Source organism: Bos indicus, chromosome 10 (assembly GCF_029378745.1).
Source record: "Bos indicus isolate NIAB-ARS_2022 breed Sahiwal x Tharparkar chromosome 10, NIAB-ARS_B.indTharparkar_mat_pri_1.0, whole genome shotgun sequence".
Lineage (NCBI taxonomy): Eukaryota > Metazoa > Chordata > Mammalia > Artiodactyla > Bovidae > Bos > Bos indicus.
The window spans coordinates 36,485,100-36,506,214 of NC_091769.1; the positions used below are offsets into that span (position 1 = coordinate 36,485,100).

At 35.6% G+C, this 21,115-nt stretch overlaps 1 protein-coding gene across 3 annotated transcripts in view; it reads right to left on the minus strand.

The window, feature by feature from the left end:
- Positions 1-21,115, minus strand: part of INO80 (INO80 complex ATPase subunit) — a 123,523-nt gene that overhangs the window by 63,686 nt on the left and 38,722 nt on the right. For all 3 annotated transcript variants that reach the window (XM_070797294.1, XM_070797293.1, XM_019968557.2), the window contains exons 8-19: positions 18,988-19,041; positions 17,720-17,923; positions 15,327-15,522; positions 14,385-14,452; positions 13,043-13,252; positions 11,987-12,067; positions 11,023-11,118; positions 4,852-4,911; positions 4,294-4,436; positions 2,671-2,755; positions 1,633-1,750; positions 632-717 (exon numbers count right to left, since the gene is read on the minus strand). In XM_070797294.1, the coding sequence (XP_070653395.1) occupies positions 632-717; positions 1,633-1,750; positions 2,671-2,755; positions 4,294-4,436; positions 4,852-4,911; positions 11,023-11,118; positions 11,987-12,067; positions 13,043-13,252; positions 14,385-14,452; positions 15,327-15,522; positions 17,720-17,923; positions 18,988-19,041 (1,401 nt within the window). The remainder of the gene's footprint in view (positions 1-631; positions 718-1,632; positions 1,751-2,670; positions 2,756-4,293; positions 4,437-4,851; positions 4,912-11,022; positions 11,119-11,986; positions 12,068-13,042; positions 13,253-14,384; positions 14,453-15,326; positions 15,523-17,719; positions 17,924-18,987; positions 19,042-21,115) is intronic.

A 21,115-nucleotide genomic window follows, 5' to 3' on the forward strand; every position in this document is an offset into this window, starting at 1 on the left:
AATTGCAAAAGGGAAAAAAGAAGGGTGGGCCTAAAAGATATCTAAGGGACATATCACCCAAACACTACATATGAACCTTGTTTGGATCCTGACCTCGAAAAGTGAAGACTTTAAAAGATAAAGAAAGAAAGAAGCATACACAAAGACAACTGGGGATATCTAAGCACTAACTGGGTATGTGATACTGCAATGAAGTAACTTCTTTTTTTTTTGTAGAGATGATAATGATATGTGATTATATATTTTAAAAAAACACCAAATCTTTTAGAGATACATATGAAAATATTTATAAATGAAACAAAAGACATTCAAGATCTGCTTCAGAATAATCTAAAGGGGTGAAGAATGGTCATGGGTTGATCATTTAGGCTATATGGAGGATTCATTATACTATTCTTTCTTTTATAATATTTCAAATTCTCTGTAATAAGTATAAAACAAAAAAGAAAAAACTATTACTTGCCTTGATTATGTGACTCATCTTAAGTCTATGCTGACCCTCCAAGTTTAAAGGTTTTCTCTCAAACTAATTACGCTTCAACTGAACATTTACCAAGGAATTTTTTTTTTACCCTGGAATCTTAAGTTGGTGTTTATTAAGTCCTAAACTCACAAGATTGACTTTCCTTACCTTGTCAGACAATTCATTTTCCACATCCTTCTTGATTCTCCTCAGCATAAATGGCTTCAATATCATGTGTAAGCGAGAGAGTTGATCTGAAATGGCAGGAGACCCCCCAGACAAATAATACATTATATCAATTTAACACAAACAAAAGAAATATCATGATCATCTCTCACTGAACGCCTATGGCATAATGATTTATTTGCAAGACTGAAACAATCTTTCCCCAGGTAGGAAGCCAAGGATCTGAACTTTCCACAGCATCTTCCTACAGTAACTGGCAAATGCATTTTGCTATCATTTACTCAGACCAATAAGGATGACTTTATTTTTATCAGAGTTCACCTTCAGAATGTTTCAAGAACATTTTATCAATAATAGGGTTCTCAAACAGGTCTAATGCAAGCTATATGGGACTCCCAGTGTTGCCCCAAAATCATTTTTCAAAGTGTGTCAGCATATTAACAACATGTAGAATAAGAAATTACTTAAGGACTTTTCTAATGGTAGATATCACTTCACATTGTGTAATAAATACTCCACAACTCTCTTAAAAGATACTAGTTAAGAGATCAAAAAAATTTATAATAAAAATTCAAAAATGTTCAAAGAAGAAATAAATCCTAATATGTAAAGAAAAAATACCAAAAATTATCCTTCTAATATTTTGTTTTTATTACAGGCAAAAAGTCTTACCCCATTTCACAAAGAATATAAAGTTTTTTAGGATCTATGTGGAAAATGAGGATTTTGTAAGCCAAAATGTGAACTTTGCTTGTTCTGCCTTGAGTAAATAGTCAACACTACAGCAGCATCAATTGATAAGTCCTTTTTTGACTCTTAAACACACACAAAGCACATAAAAAAGAAAAAAAATTTATTTTAAAAGAGAAAAAACTTTTGTCTCAGATCCTCTTATGCACACTAGAAGAAAATTCTTTACACAGAAGAAAATATCCAATATGTTGCCTACAGTAGCAAGAATGCAAGTTCATAAAAGTACTCACTCTCATCTATGGCAGATTTGTTTTCGGCATGGCTCTCAATGTCCTTGGAAAACCATTCATTAAATTCCTCATGTGAATCAAATAACGTTGGCATAATGAAATGCAACAGAGCCCAGAGCTGGAAACAAATGAAAAGTAAAATAGCTACAGAGCAACGAAATGACAGGATGTGAAGACATAATGAGTTCAGAGAAAGCAAGTGAACTTGATCTGTTTACCTGTGTCTAGGTGCATGTGTATGTGTGACTAAGTGAGAGTGTATAAGCACATGTCTCATCAACCAACTTTAACAAGGCACTGTAGCAAAATGTGGTATTTTTCAATTAATTTCACACCCAAAGTCTCAAAGTCCTGCTCAGATTTTGCAGTGAGACAGTTTTAAAATTTATACAAAGATCCATTCCACAACTGAACACAGTCTGAGGTAGCAAAACTTGCTAATAATAACTCTAGATTAGGGATCAGTAAATTATGACTTGTGGTGCCTAGTCTGGTCTGCCATCTACTTTTATAAATTAAACTTTATAGTGGAACATAGTCATACCTACTCTTTTATATATCATCTATGACTGCTTTCACATCACAATGGAAGGTTGAATAGCTGTGCAGTGACTATATGGCCCATAAAGTCTAAATATTTACCATCAGATTCTTTATAGAAAGTTTTCTGATTCCTATTTTAGATGATAAGAAAGAATTTTAGCTCCTCTCAGTGTTAAAGAATATTACTAGTATATTACTAGTAATTACTAGTATATTACTAGTATATAAACATCCTAGTATAAAAATATCTCTGCATTAGATGAGTAGCATTCTTAATGTGATCATTATTTATTATATAAGTACCAAAGAATAAAGAAGTTTACTTGCCTTGTGCCAGAGAATAAGAAAATAGGAATGATGCCTCCTCTGCACCTCCCAACAAAAAACCACATAGGGCAAATTCTTCCTTTTACATGGGGGATTATAAGTTGTATACAGCTGTTAACACTCTGGGTGGGCCTGGGTAAAGAATTCCAATCTGTTACTAGTGCCTACCTCTGCCATGGTGTTCTGAATGGGGGTCCCAGTTAGCAAAAGCCGATTCCGACACTGAAACTGCAGGAGTATCTTCCAACGAACACTGTCCAGTAAAATGAGCAATAAATTCCAAGTTAGCAGTAAATCTTTATTCGTCCTACTGAGAACCCTTATTTCTAGAAATGCTTTTCAAAAAATAACAAACATTCAGACTCAAGCAATCTATAATAAACACAATTGAAAAATATCATTCAACAAAGCTGAGGATAGGAAATTTCAAAGGAATTGACTTCTCTATACTGAAAACATGATATTAAGGTATTAAAGTTTTAAAACGTCCTCAAATAGGCAGTGAAAGTGTTAGTCATTCAATTGTTTGCAACCCCATGGACTATAGCCTGGCAAGCTCCTCCGTCCATGGAATTCTCCAGGCAAGAATACTGCAGTGAGTAGCCATTCTCTTCTCCAGGGGATCTTCCCAACCCAGGGGTCGAACCTAGGTCTTCTACATTGTAGGCAGATTCTTTATGATCTGAGCCAGGAGGAAAGCCCAAAAAGGTAGACTAGGATCCGTTCTGGCTTGATAAAGTCCTTCACTATCTTTGGTCAGTTTTGTTGGTACAAACCATATAACTGGTGGCACGAGAGGTAAAGAATCTGCCTGCCAATGGAGGAGACCCAGGAGTCACACGTTCAATCCCTGGGTTGGGAAGATCCCCTAGAGGAGGAAATGGCAACCCATTTCTGTATTCTTGCCTAGGAAATCCCATGGACAAAGGAGCCTGGTGGGCTACAATTCATGGGGTTGCAAAGAGTCAGACACAACTAAGCGACTGAAAATGCATACTAGAAAGTTTTAAAATTATTATTCTATATGCTTCTAGTGTGAGTCTGGAGGGAACAATGGAAAATGAGAAAGGGTGTGAGAAGAAATACAAAGTGAAGCTACTGCTCCTGGCCACAAGCATGCCCTACTTCAAAAGAGTGAAAGAGGAAATTATGCTCTTCAGAGAATGGAAAGGTCCATGGAAAATACTATTCTGCCAGTTAACATGGACTTCTAAGAAAGTCCTATGAATTCACCAAGAGTTAATAAAATCCATCAAACTCAAGGTCTAATACCACTGAGTAACACTTCACAGCCAAGCACTCATTTACTATTCAGTTTGGGAGCTAAAAGGTATTAGAACACTTTAAACATGTAACTTCCAATTAAAGGATTCTTGGGAGTCTAATAACCATCCAGGGACTAGGATAACCTGCATAAAATAGTAGAAGCTATAATCCACAGAATTTAACATTCTGCTTCCTACCAAGATCTGTAAAGTAATCCCTCAAGCAAAGGGCAGATACCCCTTCCTCTACAGAAAATTTCCTTCAAGAACAAAAATCAGTTAAAATGCCATAATTATTGAGTGGGGAGGAAGAAGCTGAAAAAAATCCTCACACTCTAAATATTAATATTTATATTCCATGAAAATACAAAAAAAGAATTTATGCCTTCTGGTCAGATACATGGTTCATGCAGATACCACGTTCTGAATTCTCTCTGACCTTCATTCTTGTGTGCGTATGTCAGACACATATCTATGTATCTGTATGCCCTCAGTCCACAGACTTTATTTCTATTACTTGCATTACCTGGAACTACTCTTGAGTGCCTGAGCCTCATCCAATACCATGTACTGCCACTTGACTCGCTGGAAATACTTTACATCCTGTACCACCAGCTGGTAACTGGTGATAACCACATGGAAGGGGGCATCCTGAGTGTAGAGAGTCTTCTGTAAATATAAGAGGGCAAGGGTGAAAAGAGAAACCTAAACAATTCATAATAAGACAATGAGGAATGGACTGTATTTCCTAAGGCCAAGAAGTTTAAGATAGCCCTAAAGATATGTTTCTCCCATGTAGGAGATGTGTAGTGAATTAAAGCATAATTGTTTTTAAAGTAGTCACCTTAATCACAAACTTTGTTAAAAAGTAGTCATCAGCTTATTAAAGAGAAAAGTTCTTAATCCTGGCTGACTGTCTATCACAGGAAAAACATTGTAAAAGAAAAAAAATTACATCTGCATAGAAACATGTAAGATTTTATGTAAGAGAAATTATTCAAATCAACTGGAGAAGTAATGACTGCATATATGTGTGAATATGTACATGTGCGTGTGCATATGCTTACAGTAAGCTGAAAGTTACCTGACTCCAAAACCTCCTGATGACTTTTCTGTCGTGAGGATTTCCCCAATATGGTAGCACCTAGAAAAAGGACCAATATGTATATTAGTTTCTACTGATAATCTTAAAAGTATCATCACAAATATAGGATTTTCTGGTGGCTGAGATGGTAAAGAATCTGCCTGTAATTCAGGAGACCTAGGTTCAATCTCTGGGTCGGGAGGATCCCTTGGAGAAAAGAATGGGTACGCTCTCCAGTATTCTTGCCTGGAGAATTCCATGGACAGAGGAGCCTGGGGGGGCTACAGTCCATGAGGTCACAAAAAGTTGGACATGACTGAGTGACTAACACTTTCAGTTTCATCATCACCAATACATTATTCAGAAAGGCTTTTTTAAAAAACTTAACAGAATGAATATATGAATTTCTCTTCTGTCATTACTGCACTAGGAGTTGGACTAGCACTCTTTCTACTGACCCAGTTAAAACAAATAAAAAACAACTGTTTGAAGGCATCAGAGAGCTACTTGGGCAGTGAAGAATTATAGAGTCCAGATCTAGAAAAGACAGGAAAGCCTGGCATTGTACATGTTCCCCTAGAGAGTGCTGATCATTCCCAAAAGTTCTAATCGAGACACTATGAAACTGAGAAGTTGTTTTTCTTTTTTTAAAGGGACACAGGACCCACAAACAAAAAACTGTAGTTCAAGGAGGAAGATTTCTGATAACTACCCACCTCCCTGGCCTTAAGTTGGGAATGAAAAGATACATACACACTGGTAGTAAAGATAAACTATACACATACTTGTTTTATCAGATTCTGAAATCTAGCTTCAATTCATCCCAACTCCTGACTTAGATTAATGGGGTTTTGGATTATTACTGTCCCAGAAAAAAATTACTGTAGGCAAAAAAATCCACAACAAAACCCCAAACACACATTAATCCTCTCTCTGGAAGAAGAAAATAACATTCAGAGCCCACAATTATCTCCAGAATTTTTCCTATACATCTGGCATTAAAACAAAACCAAAACAAAAATTTTAGAAACAAACTTTTAAACAAATGCTTGTTTGTTCACATTTTTAAAATTTTTTTTTAAAAGGCTTAAAATGTATTTTAATACGTTCATGTTGCATTATTTCATTTCTCAGAAAAACTTCAAAGGTATTAGGGACAAATCAAACATGGTACACCAATAAAAAATGCACAGCATAACTACCTAAGATAGGCAAAGCTAAGAGCTACCGTCTGACACTCAGCATACAGCAACCCTGTTCTCAAGATTGTACTAGGCCTATCAAGAAAGCTGTGAATGGCAACATCACAGACACAAAAGGGCCATTTCTGGGTTGTCCTTACCCAAGAAAAAGATGGAGGCAAGTTTAACACAAGATTTTTTAAAGATAAGAGAAAATGTCTTCCTTGGGACACGAAAGGGTAATATATGGGACATTAACAGAACCGTATGCGTGTTGTCTGTGACCTCTGTGGACATGTGCCTCAATTCCCACCTGGGAGTGATTGGAACAGTGGGGCCAAGGTCATTGGGGGATGTTTGGTTTTTGTGGTATATGTGGCAGGATCTCTGGGGTGAGACAGTGCACTAAGTCGTGTCCGACTCTTGCAACCCCATAGACTGTAGCCTGCCAGGCTCCTCTGTCTATGGGATTCTCCAGGCAAGAATACTGGAGTGGGTTGCCTTTTCCTTCTCCGTGTTCACAGAATTTAAAGAGGAGATTTAGAACTTCAGTGTTACACTAGAAATTACAAAAGAACCAAAGGGAATTTCTAGAACTAAAAAAATAACTAGAATTAAGAATTAGATGATGAGTTCAACAGACTGAATCAGTTGAAGAGAAAATTACTGAACTACAAGAGAGGTCAGAAGGAAACACCCAGACCAAAGCATGGAGAAACAGAAGAATGCAAAACTCAGCACTTCTGTAATGTACCTAGATGTAACTCTCACTCTTTTTATTGTTACGGGGTTCAAAGTGCTTCTTGAATCCATAGCTTGATATGTTTTGTTCTTCTGAAAAATCTCAGAGATAGAAGCACAAATATGCAGGAAGGGATGAAGATCAATGAGAAATGAATGTGAATAATACAAATAAATCTATATAATTTCAAAAGTATAAATAGTAAAATGTCTTCTGGGGTTTAAAATACAAAATATATATACAAAAACAACTGTGTTAAGTCTAGAGAAGGGGAGTGTAGTTACAGTACTATACTCAGGTCTTTCTACTATCTGAAAAGTATTAACAGTATTAACTTGCATTTTTTTTTTTGAGAAAGTTAAGCATATGTGTTGTATTTTCCTGGGAATCTACTGAGTAACAGAATGAATATATAATTAGCTAGTTTAAAAGGGGGAAGAAATACCACTACTTCCCCAGTAGTCCAGTAGCTAAGAATCCACCTTGCAATGCAGGGAACTTGGTTCAGTTCCTGGTCGGGAAACTAAGATCCCACACACTGTGGAGCCAAGAAGCCTGTGCTCCACAACTACTGAGGCCTGCAGACCACAGCCAGAGAGTCCCTGCGCCACAACAAAAGATCCTGCTTGATCCAACAAAGATCCCTCGGTCTGCAACTAAGACTCATTGCAGCCAAATAAATAAATAATACTTTACTATTTTAAAAATATTATTTATTTTATTCTTGGCTGTGCAGAGTCTTCCTTACTACAGATGGGCTTTCTCTAGTTGCAGTTCACGGGCTTCTCAGGGCTCAGTTGCCCCGCAGCATGTGGAATCTTCCTAGATCAAGGATTGAACCCATGTCCCCTGCATTGTCAGGCAGATTCTCAACCAGTGGACCACTAGGGAAGTCCCAATAAATAATATTTTTAAAAAATAAATAAAAGGAAAAAAAAAGGATAAAATCGAATCAATTCAAAAGGACTCAAAGGGAAAAAAGGAAAGTTAAACAGGTGAAAGAAGAAAGCAAAGAGGCAACAGATTTAAATGCAGCGTATCAATAATTACATTAAAAGTAAGCACAGATATTCCAAATAAAAGAAATACATGTTAAATATAAAGATACATAATATTTAAAAGAAAAAAGAGAGCAGGCAAACACTAATCAAAAGTGTTTGGTTAGTTAATATCAAAGAAAATAGATTTTAAGATTTTCCTTCTTAAAGGAAGAATTTCGAATTAATAAAAAGTTCATTCACCAGCAAGATAAAACTGTAAATCTGTGTACATCTCATTGCCTCAAAGCAAAAACAAACAGAAGCAAACAAAAATGTATAAATCCATAACTGTTGCCAATATTAACACCTCTTTCAGTCAGTAATAGGAAAGGCAGACAAAAAAAAAAAAAAATCAGTAAAGATGTAACAGTAAAGAACAAGTTAACAAATTTGACCTAATCAACATATATACAACAATGTACTTAACAAGTGCAGAAAAACTATTTTCAAACTCACATAGGAACATTTATAACAACTGCCCATGTGCTAAGCCATAAAAGCAAAGCTCAACAAATTTCAAAGGATTAAATTATTAAGAAGCAGCATATTTTCTTATCAGTGGATTTAAGCTATAAATAACAAAAAGATATCTAGAAAATCATCCTTTGTTTAGAAAATAAGAAAAACACTTTTAAGTAACCCATGAATCAAATAAGAACTTGAAGTAGAAACTGCAAAGTATTTTGAATGTTAAGATAATAAAAATGTGACACCTCAAACCTTTGGATGGCTATGGTCATGCTAAAAAAACAATACCCTTGAATAAACATTAGAAAAAGCTGAAAATAAACCAATTAAGCTCCATCTCAAAATGACAGAAAGATAAAGAAGTTTACCCAAAAGTAGGAAAAGAATAAAAAAAGAGTAGAAATAAATGAAATAGAAAACATATTGAATAGTCAATTTTAGGAATGAAAAGTGGTACATCAGTCAAGAGAAAAAATGTAAATCGTATTTCATGAGGAAAAGGAGGGAGGTCACAGGCACTAAGCATACTAGAACCATAAAACCAGTGTTACTCAGGCAGTTGCCAAATAAAATGAACTTTTAGATGTTATCATAAGAGATCTAAGTACCTTTTGAATGTAACCAGACCTTAAACTTGAGTAATGTCTACTTCTAACTATGTGCTGCAGGGAAGTGAACACATTTCTGACAATTTAAAGGAATAATGACAATAGAAACAATGAATAACAGACCAACTGTCATCAAACTTTTTCTATAAATAGCCAGGTAGTAATTTTAGCTTTGTATGCCAGTCTCTGCCACAACTACTCAACTCTGCTGTTATGATGTCAATGCTGCCATAAATAATCAAATTTAATATTTATGTAATATATATATCAAACATAATATATGTGTACTTAAATTTCATATTTCATTTGCAATGAAATAATTTTATAAGTAACAATTTTAAAAAGTAAAAAAAAAAAAAAAACTATTCTTAGCTCATAAACTGTACCAAAGAACAGGAGGTGAATTCCTCAATAAATTAAATAAAAAGTGATAGCATTTCCACCCCTAGGTTATACCCAAAAGAAATCAAAAGAGGACAAGTGTTCAAATAGAAACCTGTACATGAATGTTTACAGCAGTATTATTAACAATAGCCAAAAAGAAGAAACAATCAAAAGAGCCATCGACAGATGAATGGATAAACAAAATACAGTATACCCAGAAATTCACTATAATATTATGCTCACTATAATATATATTATGACTGAATATTATTCAATCAGAAAAAGGAATGAAGTGCACAACATGACAAACACCTTGAAAAAATTGCTAAATGAAAAGACGCCACATGAAAGGCCACATTCCAGGTGTACAAAATATTCAGAATAAGCAAATCCAGAGAGACATTAAGAGAATTTGTGGTAGACAGGGGCTAGAGGGAAAGGGAAATAGGGAAAGAGATTTCTGTTTGGAATGATAAAATTCTGCAATCAGACAGCAGTGATTATCACAACAAATGTACTTAATACTATTCAACTGCACACTTAGAAGTCCTATTTTACTGACCCCTAAACTAGAGCTTCAAAAGGAAGCTCAACATGCAAATGAAAACTCAGTTTCAGGCACTGGTATAAAGTCAAAGGAGAGGTACCAATGACATTAAGGAGTACTACATTGCCATCTATTGGCCTGTGAAGGAAATATTGAAGGTGGTTTCGAAGAAAATTCTAAGGCTTAACTTTTTGACCTCCTAATTGTTTACCATGTAACAACAAAAGAGTAGGAAAAAAGATGAGGGGCTCCATATTCAATGCGAAAAAACTCTATAGAGAAAATACTCAACAAATTGCCTTAGAATGACCTCACCTCCTTAGAATGAGTTGACCAAGCTAAAAGCCATATACATAATGTGCCTTGTAAACAGTTCTTAGGTCTATTAATTCAGCTACAAAGGTGGGGCCACAGACACAAAGGTGCCCCAAAGTGGAATATCTCAGACATGTCCCTATTCCTTAAGGCATTAGCCAGAAAAACACCTCCCATGCTCTCTAAATTGCGTGGAACCCCTGTTTATTATGGAGACCCAAGATCAGAGATCATGTCAATATCTCTTGATACATAATCTCCATAAAATCCTCCTTAACATGCAACTTCATTATCATTATATTCCTTTAGAGACAAGTATCTAACATTTCCTTCTTTTTACTTGCAAATAAGATAATAAATCCTATCCATTCTTTCTTACATCCCAACAACTTTGCATAATGAAACGCCTATTTAAATCTTGTCCATATTTGATGTACCATATTTCCTTGCTGATCACTTCCTATGTCAATCTCAATTATTTTCCTCTACATTAGTTAAAATCAATTTTCGCATTGTTACCTTAGGCATTATAACCTGGACCAAGACCGAAGAGGTGGCTTTGGAGTGTCAAGAAAACTGATTATGATTTATCAAAACCTACATTAAGTCAGCAACATAGATACTTTCTATTATGGCAGTACAGCTAGGAGCTACAATTCATGTGGCCAATGCAGCAAAATCACTCAAACTGGACTTCAGCTTTCTCATAAAACAGAAGGATGCAACATACTCTCTTATCGTTCCCATCAGTAACTTCAATAGGAAGTGTATGCAACGTTATTTGAAAAAAATGCAAGAATTAAAAGCTATTATGAGCAGTTAAGGAAGGCAGCAAAAATGGAGTCAAAACATTTATTTTAAAAAGAGAATTATTATTGATTTTTACCTTAAATTTAGGAACAAATCTAGTAAACTCCTGGTGCCAATTGTTAAGTGTGGATGCAGGCGAAATTATTAAGAAAGGTCCCCAAATGTTCTCTCTCTGAAACAGAAAATCTGAGTCAGCCAACTGCAGGAAAACTGAAGAGATTAAACTCAAAATTATAATTAACAACAAGAATAGCTTAATAGGCAATGCACTGTAATAAGAGAAATGGTTCCCATTTCTCATTCCTATACACTCAATAATAATAATATCATATGTTAAGAAAAATAATATTCTGTGTTACAGTAACACAAACAAGGAAGTTGCTAGAAACATCTTGAGAAAAAACAACAAGCAATTACTCCCACTCCTCCCACCTCTTACAGGTCCTAATTTGTATCATTCACAAAGCACTTATAACATACTGACTTGTATGTGTTGCTTTTCCTTATACTAGATGATCACAACAATATTACTATTATTTAATTGGAATAGAGCATTTTGCTTTTTTCAAAATGACTTCACACATTCTTTCTCTTTTAATTCTTACAAAATTCCTGTAAGGTAGGTATGAGCACCACTTTGCAGAAGTGGAAACTAAACCTCAGAGAGTTAAAGGGAAGTCAGGTCAAAAGAGACTAAGTGAACTGTCCAAATTAACACTGCTAGTAAGCATAGAGCTGAGATGTGAAACCAGGTCTTCTGATCTAACTAACTACAATGTTTTTGCCACTATACTGGTGGTTCTCAACAGAAGCAGGAGATGGGGAGTGAAAACACATATGCTCAAAACCTGTCCTAACATTCTTGAAAACTAGAAAGTTTCACCACACTGTGTCACCTTGTAAAGGCTTTCAAGGCAAGGACCAAGACCTAATGTCGTGGTATGCTACAGAACCTAGCATAGTGCTTGATAATGGCTCAGTAGAAAACAACCCTAGGATTGAGAGAGAGGAAGATGAAAAGACTGCATGCATCTACCCACCTCAGCCAGATGGGCCAGGAGGGCAATGCTCTGTACTGTTTTACCAAGGCCCATTTCATCTGCAAGAATGCCATTAATACCCTGGGGGGAAAAAAAAAACAAAAACACAGAGTTTTTTCTCAGGCTTCATTACTGCCAAAAAGAACTACCCAAAATGTCAAATTCTGTTTTTGTTCAAACAAAAGTGACTAGAGATACCCAGTTTCAGCACTATTACTCATTACTGTAATGATTCCTTTTGTCAATTCCAAGCTACAACTCTGAATCATGATACATGAGGCAAATGGGCCAAACCCAGTTTTTCAGCTAATCTAATCCAGGTATAAAAGCAATCAGGCTTACTAAGACCACTTAAGACAAATTTTATACACGATACAAATATTTCCCAATAAAGTTTCCAGGTTAGAAATAGAGGGATAGAACAATCTTTTGTACTCTGTGGGAGAGGGAGGGGGGGGATGATTTGGGAGAATGGCATTAAAACATGTATAATATAATATAAGAAAAGAATTGCCAGTCCAGGTTAGATGCAGGATACAGGAAGCTTGGGGCTGGTGCACTGGGATGACCCAGAGGGATGGTATGGGGAGAGAGGTGGGAGGGGGGTTCAGGATGGGGAACACGTGTACACCCGTGGCGGATGCATGTTGATGTACAGCAAAACCAATACAATATTATAAAGTAAAATAATAATAAATAAAAATTTGAAAATTAAAAAAAAAAACTCACTTGCCCAAAATGGTGCTATTTGTTGAATAAAGAATGCTTTTAATATACAAAAAAAAAAAGAAAGTGAAGGTGAAAGTTGCCAGTCACGTCTGACTTTTGTGACCCCATAGACTATACAGTCCATGGAATTCTCCAGGCCAGAATACTGGAGTGGGTAGCCTTTCCCTTCAAAAAAAAAGAAATAGAGACATCTTTCTGATTCCCGTCAAAAGACAAAGCTTTTTTTTTTTTAAAAAGGATGAAATCTAAAACATTATCTTGTGCTCATTTCACAATATATAATTTACAAACAAAACAGAGGGGGTAGCACATAGTTCTAAAATTCACCTGTTCATAGAGATTTGCCAACCAATTCATGCCTTTCAGCTGATAACCTTTTAATTTGCCATTAAAAATTGTAGGCTGTGGAATATCCTCACCAGCCCGGATAGATGGGTTTGCCAGGCTATAACTCTCCCCAAACCCAGTGCCAGACTTGTTTGCTGCCCTCAGGGCAGCTGCTCGACTTTCTTTTGCATCTTCATCAAATGACCTTGTCTGGAAAATAAAAGTATATTAGAATAAAAATATGAGAGGAAAATAATTAAATTCAAATGAAATTCATAATGCTAATGTATCTATCTTGTGCTGGCTGGAACAAACTTTCTGATAATATAATGTAATATATCGTATTACATATAAAGCATGATATAACTGACTCTTGAACAACAAGGGTTTGAACTGTGTAGGTCAACTGACATGGAAATTTTTTCCACTAAGTATGTACAAAAGTACTACATGATCCTGCCATTGGTTGAATCTGTGGAAGTGGACCCACAGACATGGCAGGCTGACTGTAAAGTCGTACAAAGATTTTTGACTTCAGGGTGTGTTGGCACCACTAACTCCCACAGTTACTTAATGGTCAACCGTACATTAAAGTATATTACTAATATTTCAAAATTAATTTAACAGTTGTATTAAGCATATACTTTTGATAGACAGGCACTAAGCCATATTACATGATTACCTGCTTCATCAATGAATTTATTTAAAATGTGATATAAAATCTATTTGATTGGTCAGAGTTCGTGAGGAATAGGCTGAGTTTGTCTCTATCCTTGGCTTGGATTCTGTCAAAGTGATACAGGGGCTCCTATGCAGTATATTAAATGGTGTTTACTTAATTGTGTTTAATTAATGTTTACTTAATTCTTTATTTAATTTAATCTGTTGTTTCTTTCTGATTTCATATGTCACTGTATCATGAATAAGCAAGTTATTACTAAAGTGAAAGAATGTGCTAACTTAGCATTTTTTAGGCATGATACAAGCTTTCTTAACAATCAAGAGTGTGGTATTTTTCACTAAACAATGATGCATTTCACTTGGTATTATCCATACATACTGGAGAGGACAAGAGAAAAAAAAATAGAAAAACTCTCTTAGCTTTAGTCAACACATTTTTAAAGCTTAGAAAAGCAAAAGCTCGTTTCCCATCTTCCCTCAAGTATTCCTACTATTATTCTAAAGTAAATAGGGCTACAATCCCCATCCAATACAGTCTCATACATATATACATATTCAACAATGTTTTTAATTGAAAATATGATTAACTTAAAGGAAGACTACCTAAGTGAAAGGCTGTAAGGGCATTTCCAGGACCCAATAGTTCATTTCTAAGACTCACCCGAGCCTGATGAATATGATAAGCATTTTCAGCATTCTTTAGGGCCTGGGCTTTGAAATGGTTACTATCTGAAAAGGGAAAAACTTTGATTATAACATCTCATTAACTGACCTCTTTCGAGGATGCAATTTATACTAGCATGTGTGGATCCCTGACTCCACATTCTGTTTATCCCTAAATTCAAAGAGGGTGAGGGAGAAGAAAAAGATCTAATTACTTGACAGAGGTAAGGACCTGGAAGTGGTAATGGAGGCAGGGGTCTCCCATGGTCTCCAGGAGCCAAAGTCAGCTCACAAAAGCCACCAGGAGACTGAGCTCCAGTTTCCCAATCCTGCATTTCATGCACAAAGTAATGCTAAAGTCAGGAAAAGCAAGACAACGAGGATTCAAAATTGTAATATATTTATACTGGGTGAAACTATTCTAAAAGAAAATAATAGAGAATGTTTAAATCCCAAGATAATCTGAAACACTCTCATTTTCTCTTACTCAACATGATCTTGAGCACTATTCTCTGTGAAATTCCTCTTAAACTTTACACCAATTCCTCCCTCACTGTGTGGTCACAAAAGTATCGAAATAGTCTCTTCTCATGTTTTACTTGTATCACCAAGAATCCTGTTATGTGAGAGACAAATTCACTGCATTCTTCTGATAAAATATCTTTTATTTCTATTAACAAATCAAAACACAAAATCTTCCCAAATTTGCAAGATCAAATAACCACACCTTTTCCTCTTTAAATTCTTCAATAAAAGCTTTTTATATGCTTATTTTATAGAAACATTCATACTTTCCCTACTCCAATTAAAATAAAGTTTCCTTTTGATCAATACTACTTATTGATCAAGATAAAACTTACAAGAAGTAATAATGAATATAACCTGAGATATGAAAAAATGTGGGGTATCTCCTTTCTCTAATTTCTGATTCAGGACTCACCATAATCCTCCTGTGTGATGTTAACTACCACCCCTCCGCCAATGTCAATTTGTCTCTGTGCAGAACTATCTTCCAGTTTCCTTAAGATTTCTTCCTGGATCCCATCATGACCCATGTCTCGTTTACGACTCATGAAATGGGCATACAACTCTGTCTGGGTGATCAGGAAGTTCAGTTTTCGCTGTTGCCTCTTAGCCTAAAAGGGAAAAAAGTTGAAAGTGAAAAGAGTCAAATCATCAATTACATACAGGGTAGTTAACAGCATTCACTAAACCTATACATAGTCTGCAAACAACTCCTTTACAAATTCTTTACATTTAAAAAGGGAAAAATTGCTAATGAACAAATTTTATTTATAATCAAGACAGTGGCACTAAAAGCCAGGAATAATCTTCACTTATAGCCTAATAATAACCTATGTTTTGCTCTCCTTTACAAAATGAAATCTTTTTTCCACTAGGCTGCTGTCTAAAATGCTTAATTCTTTATTCCTTTACTTTTCTTTAACAGTACTACCATACCAACTAAATTCAAACAACATATGTTACTTAATAACTCTGGTGACAAATACACGTGTACAGCTTTATTTTTAAAAACATATATGTGTTCAAACTCTTCTTTAACATCGAAAGTCAAAATAAGTGATGAAGAGCTATAAATTATTCTGCAGGAGGTATCTGAGACTAAGAAGCCTATAAGAAAATGCTGCCCAAAACAACCCATTGTTCATCTGTGATAATGATAGCTACAAAACATGAATACAGACTAAATACAATATCACAAACACATAATTTTTTTTAATTTTTTAAAAAATGAGGAAGATAAATTCAAAGTGCCTCTGAAATTATCTAGTAAGAAAAATAATGTTCTTTATACTGACATAATGTTTCATTATGTCAGTAAAAATCATTCTTCAAGATAAACAATAAAATGAGTAAGCAAATGATCCAAAAGACTGAATTACATGAAATACAGCTCACACAATAATACCAAATCAAAGGGTCATTATTTCGCATGAACTATTTTATAGCAAAATTCCTATGAAGTATATTTGAGTTATCTTTGATCCACCTGTACAAAAGAAAAACAGTACTAAAATAAGGAACATGGCCAAGGAAAGAAATAAGTCCCAAAGCATGCAACATAAAACCAGACTTCTCCTTAGGGTTTTTTTGTTGTTGTTTTTTTTTTTTAAAACACTTTAGCTAGATTCAGATTAGGGAAAAAAATCTGAGAGAAAACAGATTTCTTTTCATAAAGTATATGGATTTTCATATTCTAAAGCTAAAGTACCGTCAAGAAAACCTTTCTAAATTAAAACAAAAGAGCAATATTCCCTTGTACCGAAAGGAAGTAAATTACCATGTGTTTAAATAAAGAAGGCAAATTAAGGGAACAAGAATCCATCAAAAATGTCTTAATTCAGAAACTCAGAGAAAAAGATGGAAGTCAACATAATCACAGATGAAACTCTTATCAGTTAGTTATCAACATATTGAGACAATGTCTCACAAACCTAGATTATAAGCCAAGTCACTTTCAAAATTTCAAGACCTATGACTAACTCAAATGCCTCTAAAGTCAGTGAGCAAGTATTTCTAATACATCAAAAGTTTACTAACTCAAAACACATTTGTCTTGCAAGTAAAAATACACATTGCCCAGGGATTTAAGAAAACTGGGCAAAACCTATATTGCCCATCAAAGGCATGAGACAGGAGGGAAGATGCAGAACTCAAAAGAGCCTCCACAGCTCTGTTTGACAGGAGTACTACTTATACCTGAAAGAAAATATGCAATCCTCCAATTCTTTTCCTTCTCCAGACCTCAACTGTCCTTCCACTCATCCCAATGGATTTACCAATGGCAACATAATGGCTTTGTCTTCTTAATCTCTCCTCTTGCTTACCTGAATAATATGCTCACTTGATATCAAGCTTAGCAAGAGAACTGACTGCAAGTTAAAACAGAAAGGTAGGTGGGAGAATGGGTCTCAGAAAACTGCAACCAGTCCTGATCTTCCAACAAACTAACATAACTTAGCTTGGAACCAAGCCAAGCTAAACTATAAGCTGTTCTCTTTTTCTTTTATTCCTTCCTTTTTTTTGGGGGGGGGGGGGGGAGTGCATGTCCTCCAGAAATAAACAAAAGAATAAGGCTACAAAGAATATAAGAAATTAACACAAAAAGAGAGGTGAAGGCCAGGGAGAAGACCTTACTAAAAGAATAAAAACAACTGATTTACTGGACTAGAATCACTATCCTCAAAGTTATGTCTTAAAATATTTTTTCGATGGTTTCATTGGTTAGATTTATAACTTACGAAATGTACAACAATCTCTCAATATGGCTGCAGCTATTATGGTTTTCAAACTTTCATGCTATTGCCCTACCTCCCGCATTTCTTCATCCAACTTCCGCTGCTCCAAGGCTTCCTTCTCTGCACGTTTGCGGTGTTCCTTCTCCACTTTCTCATACTTCTTCCAGTATAGAAGCATTTCCTTGGTGAGGCGGCGGGCACGAGGTAAAGTCTCCTTACAGTTTTTTTGGGCTTGCAAGGCGGCTCGACGCACCTCCTTCATGCATTGGTGGGCGAGCTGCAGATGACAACGTATTGTCACAATGGAGGAGGACCCAACACTGGGGCCAGTTCTCCCTGGACTCTAAACCACAGCATCCCTCAACTTGCCCAGTGCATATATCATCCTCCTATGGCCATATCTTTTTCTCTTCCAATGTGATTAACATCCCTGAACAGGAGTGTGAGCTAGTCCCAGGTCTGTGAGAGATCTACAGACTTTAGAAGACGAAAAAAATATATAGTAACCTACAATGTTCTAGGAAGTTTTGAAGTATTATTAAACACATTGCTAATAAGAGCTGTTGGGAACTCCCTGACAGCCCAGTGGTTAGGACTCCAAGCTCTCATTGCCAAGGGCCCTGGGGGTTCAATTCCTGCCTGGGGAACCAAAATCCCGCAAGCTACATGGTGTGGCCAAAAAACTTAAAAAAAAAAAAAAAAAAAGAGCTGTCAATATTTATTATATGCTAGGCACCATTGTAAGTTTAACATAACTAATTCATTCTCCATAAAAACCCTATGAAGTTGGTATTTTATATATAGATAAGAAAATGAGGATGAGTAACTAGCCCAAGGACACACAACTAGTAAGGTTACCTCACCTAATTCTCACAACACTCAAAGTTGTGCTGTTGTTGTTGCCCCGTTGCTCAGTCCAGTCCAACTCTTTGCGACCCCATGGACTGAAGCACGCCAGGCTTCCCTGTCCTTCACTATCTCCCAGAGTTTGCTCAAATTCATGTCAATTGAGTCAGTGACAAAGTTGTATTAATTCCTTCTATGAGAAAGCATTAATACCCCAATTTCTTAGATGAAGAGTCTGAGCACAGGATGATGCCATGGATTGACCAAGGACTTAAGAGTGTGCTATGGTCTTACCCAAAAAGGTATGAAAACCAAAAAGCCAAGGAAGAGCAATTTTATTTATAAAATAGATTGAAAACATTTAGAAACTCTCTCAAGTACTATTAGATTAATTATCAACAGGTCACAAGAGACAAGAACAGCAAACATAGATCTAAATAATAAGAACATAATCCAGCAAAACATAAAACAGGAAATATAAAACTATAATCTTACCTTGCGGCTATTGGTGAGAAACAAGTTACGAGCTGAAGCTTTCTGCTTATTGGCCTAAAATATTTAAAACAATATCTCAATTAGGATTCCTTTTTGAAAAAAAGATTGTGTAGACTGGTACTGTCATTTATTGATCTCCATGAAGATTTAAAAAATGTCAAACCAAGCATACTCAAAGTACATTACTTTTTCAGTTAAAAAAGACACATCACTTCCAAGAGTTATCCAAATGTACCAACTCAAAACCACACATAAAGTCCTAAAGCAATGTTAAAAAGAATAAGCTGATCCTGTGTCTGCCTTAGATCGAATCTTCTGTATACTTCTGGGAAGAATTTAAGTTATATTTAAGGCTTGAACTAGGAAAATGTAACAACGTATACTAACTCGAGCACCACCCTGATTAGGACATTGCTTTCTAGGGCTAATCTGCAAAGAAGCTTCAGACAGCAGGGCACTCACATACAGAAATCATCAGGAGAAAGGTGAACTAGCCTCGCAGTTTGTGATTCCAGGCCTATCTCCAGCCAAGGAGCACCCACTGCCACTATTACTTAATTTCTACCACCACCTGACCTCATCTTCTTCAACATAAATTCCAAGGCAGACCTAATACAAGATGACTCAGCAGCCCACAACCAAGTCTCAAGCAGCTTATTATGTCTTCCACTTCAATTAAAAAAAAACCAAACAACCATCTGCAATAAAGAAACCTGATTTCCCATGATAGCCCATTTATTTGATGTGAAAAGAAGAGACAGAGCCTAGTGGCTCTCTGATTATTAAAGAACTCTCCTGACTATAAAGTAACAATAGGTTTAAAGGTACACAAAGGGCCTGAAAGTCATTTCTATAATAATCCCACCTCAGACCATCTGATTAAGGGAATTTTTTTAGGGCTTTTATCAAAAACTTTCTCTAAAGCAGCTATTGTTACTCTAAAAATAAAAATCTAAAATACTCCCACTGAATTCCTTATCATCTGAAGGCTCTTCACCAGGTATGAAATAAGTTTTTCTATAACTTTTCCCATTAAGAATGTTCATACCAAGTCAACAGGGCACATGAAAAGATGCTCAACATGACTAGTCATAAGAGAAATGCAAACCAAAACAAAAAGGAAATAGCATCTCACATCTGTCAGAATGGTCACTTATCAGAGGACCACAAATAACAAATGTTGGAGAGGATGTGGAGAAAAGGCACACGGTTGGTGGGAATGTAAACTGGTACAGGCGCAATGGAAAACAGCATGGAGATTTCTCAAAAACTAAAAACAGAACTAGCACATCATCCAGCAATTCCTCTCCTGGGTACATATCCAGGGAAAACAAATACATCAATTATTTAATGAAAACATTAATTGATTCAAAAGGATACATACACCCCAGCATTCATAGCAGCACTATTTACAATAGCCAAGATATGGAAGCAACCTAAGTGTCCAACAACAGATGAATGTGTGCCATTTGCAACAACGTGCATGGACCTAGAGAGTATTATGCTTAGTGAAATAAATCAGATAGAGCAAGACAATTACTGTATGTGGAATAAATTCCACTTTTATGTGGAATCTAAAATATAAACAAATAAATATAGTAAAACAAAAACAGTGTCGTAGATATAGAGAACAAACTAGTGGTTCCTAGATGAAAGAGCAAAGAGAGGGAACAAGATAGTGATAGGCGATAACAGGTTCAAACTACTATGTTTTTTTTATACTGAGTTGTGTGAGTGGTTTATATATTTTGTATATTAACCTTTTGCCAGTCACATCATTTGTAAATATTTTCTCCCATTTTGTAGGTTTTCTTTTCATTCTGTCAATGGTTTCTTTTGCTGTGTAAACGCTTTTAAGTTTAATTAGGTCCCTTTTGTTTATTTTTGCTTTTATTTCTTTTGCCTTAAGAGACAGATCCAAAGAAATATTGCTACAATTTATGTCAAAGGTTGTTCTGCCTATGTTTTCTTCCACAAGTTTCACAGTTTCATATCTTATCAGATCTTCTCAGGTCTTTAATTCAAGTTTATTTTTGTATACGGTGTGAGGAAACTGAACTAACTTTAGAGTTATGGAAAAGCTGCAAAAAATAGAGTTCCCTTACTACTCCCTACCCCCGCTTTCCCT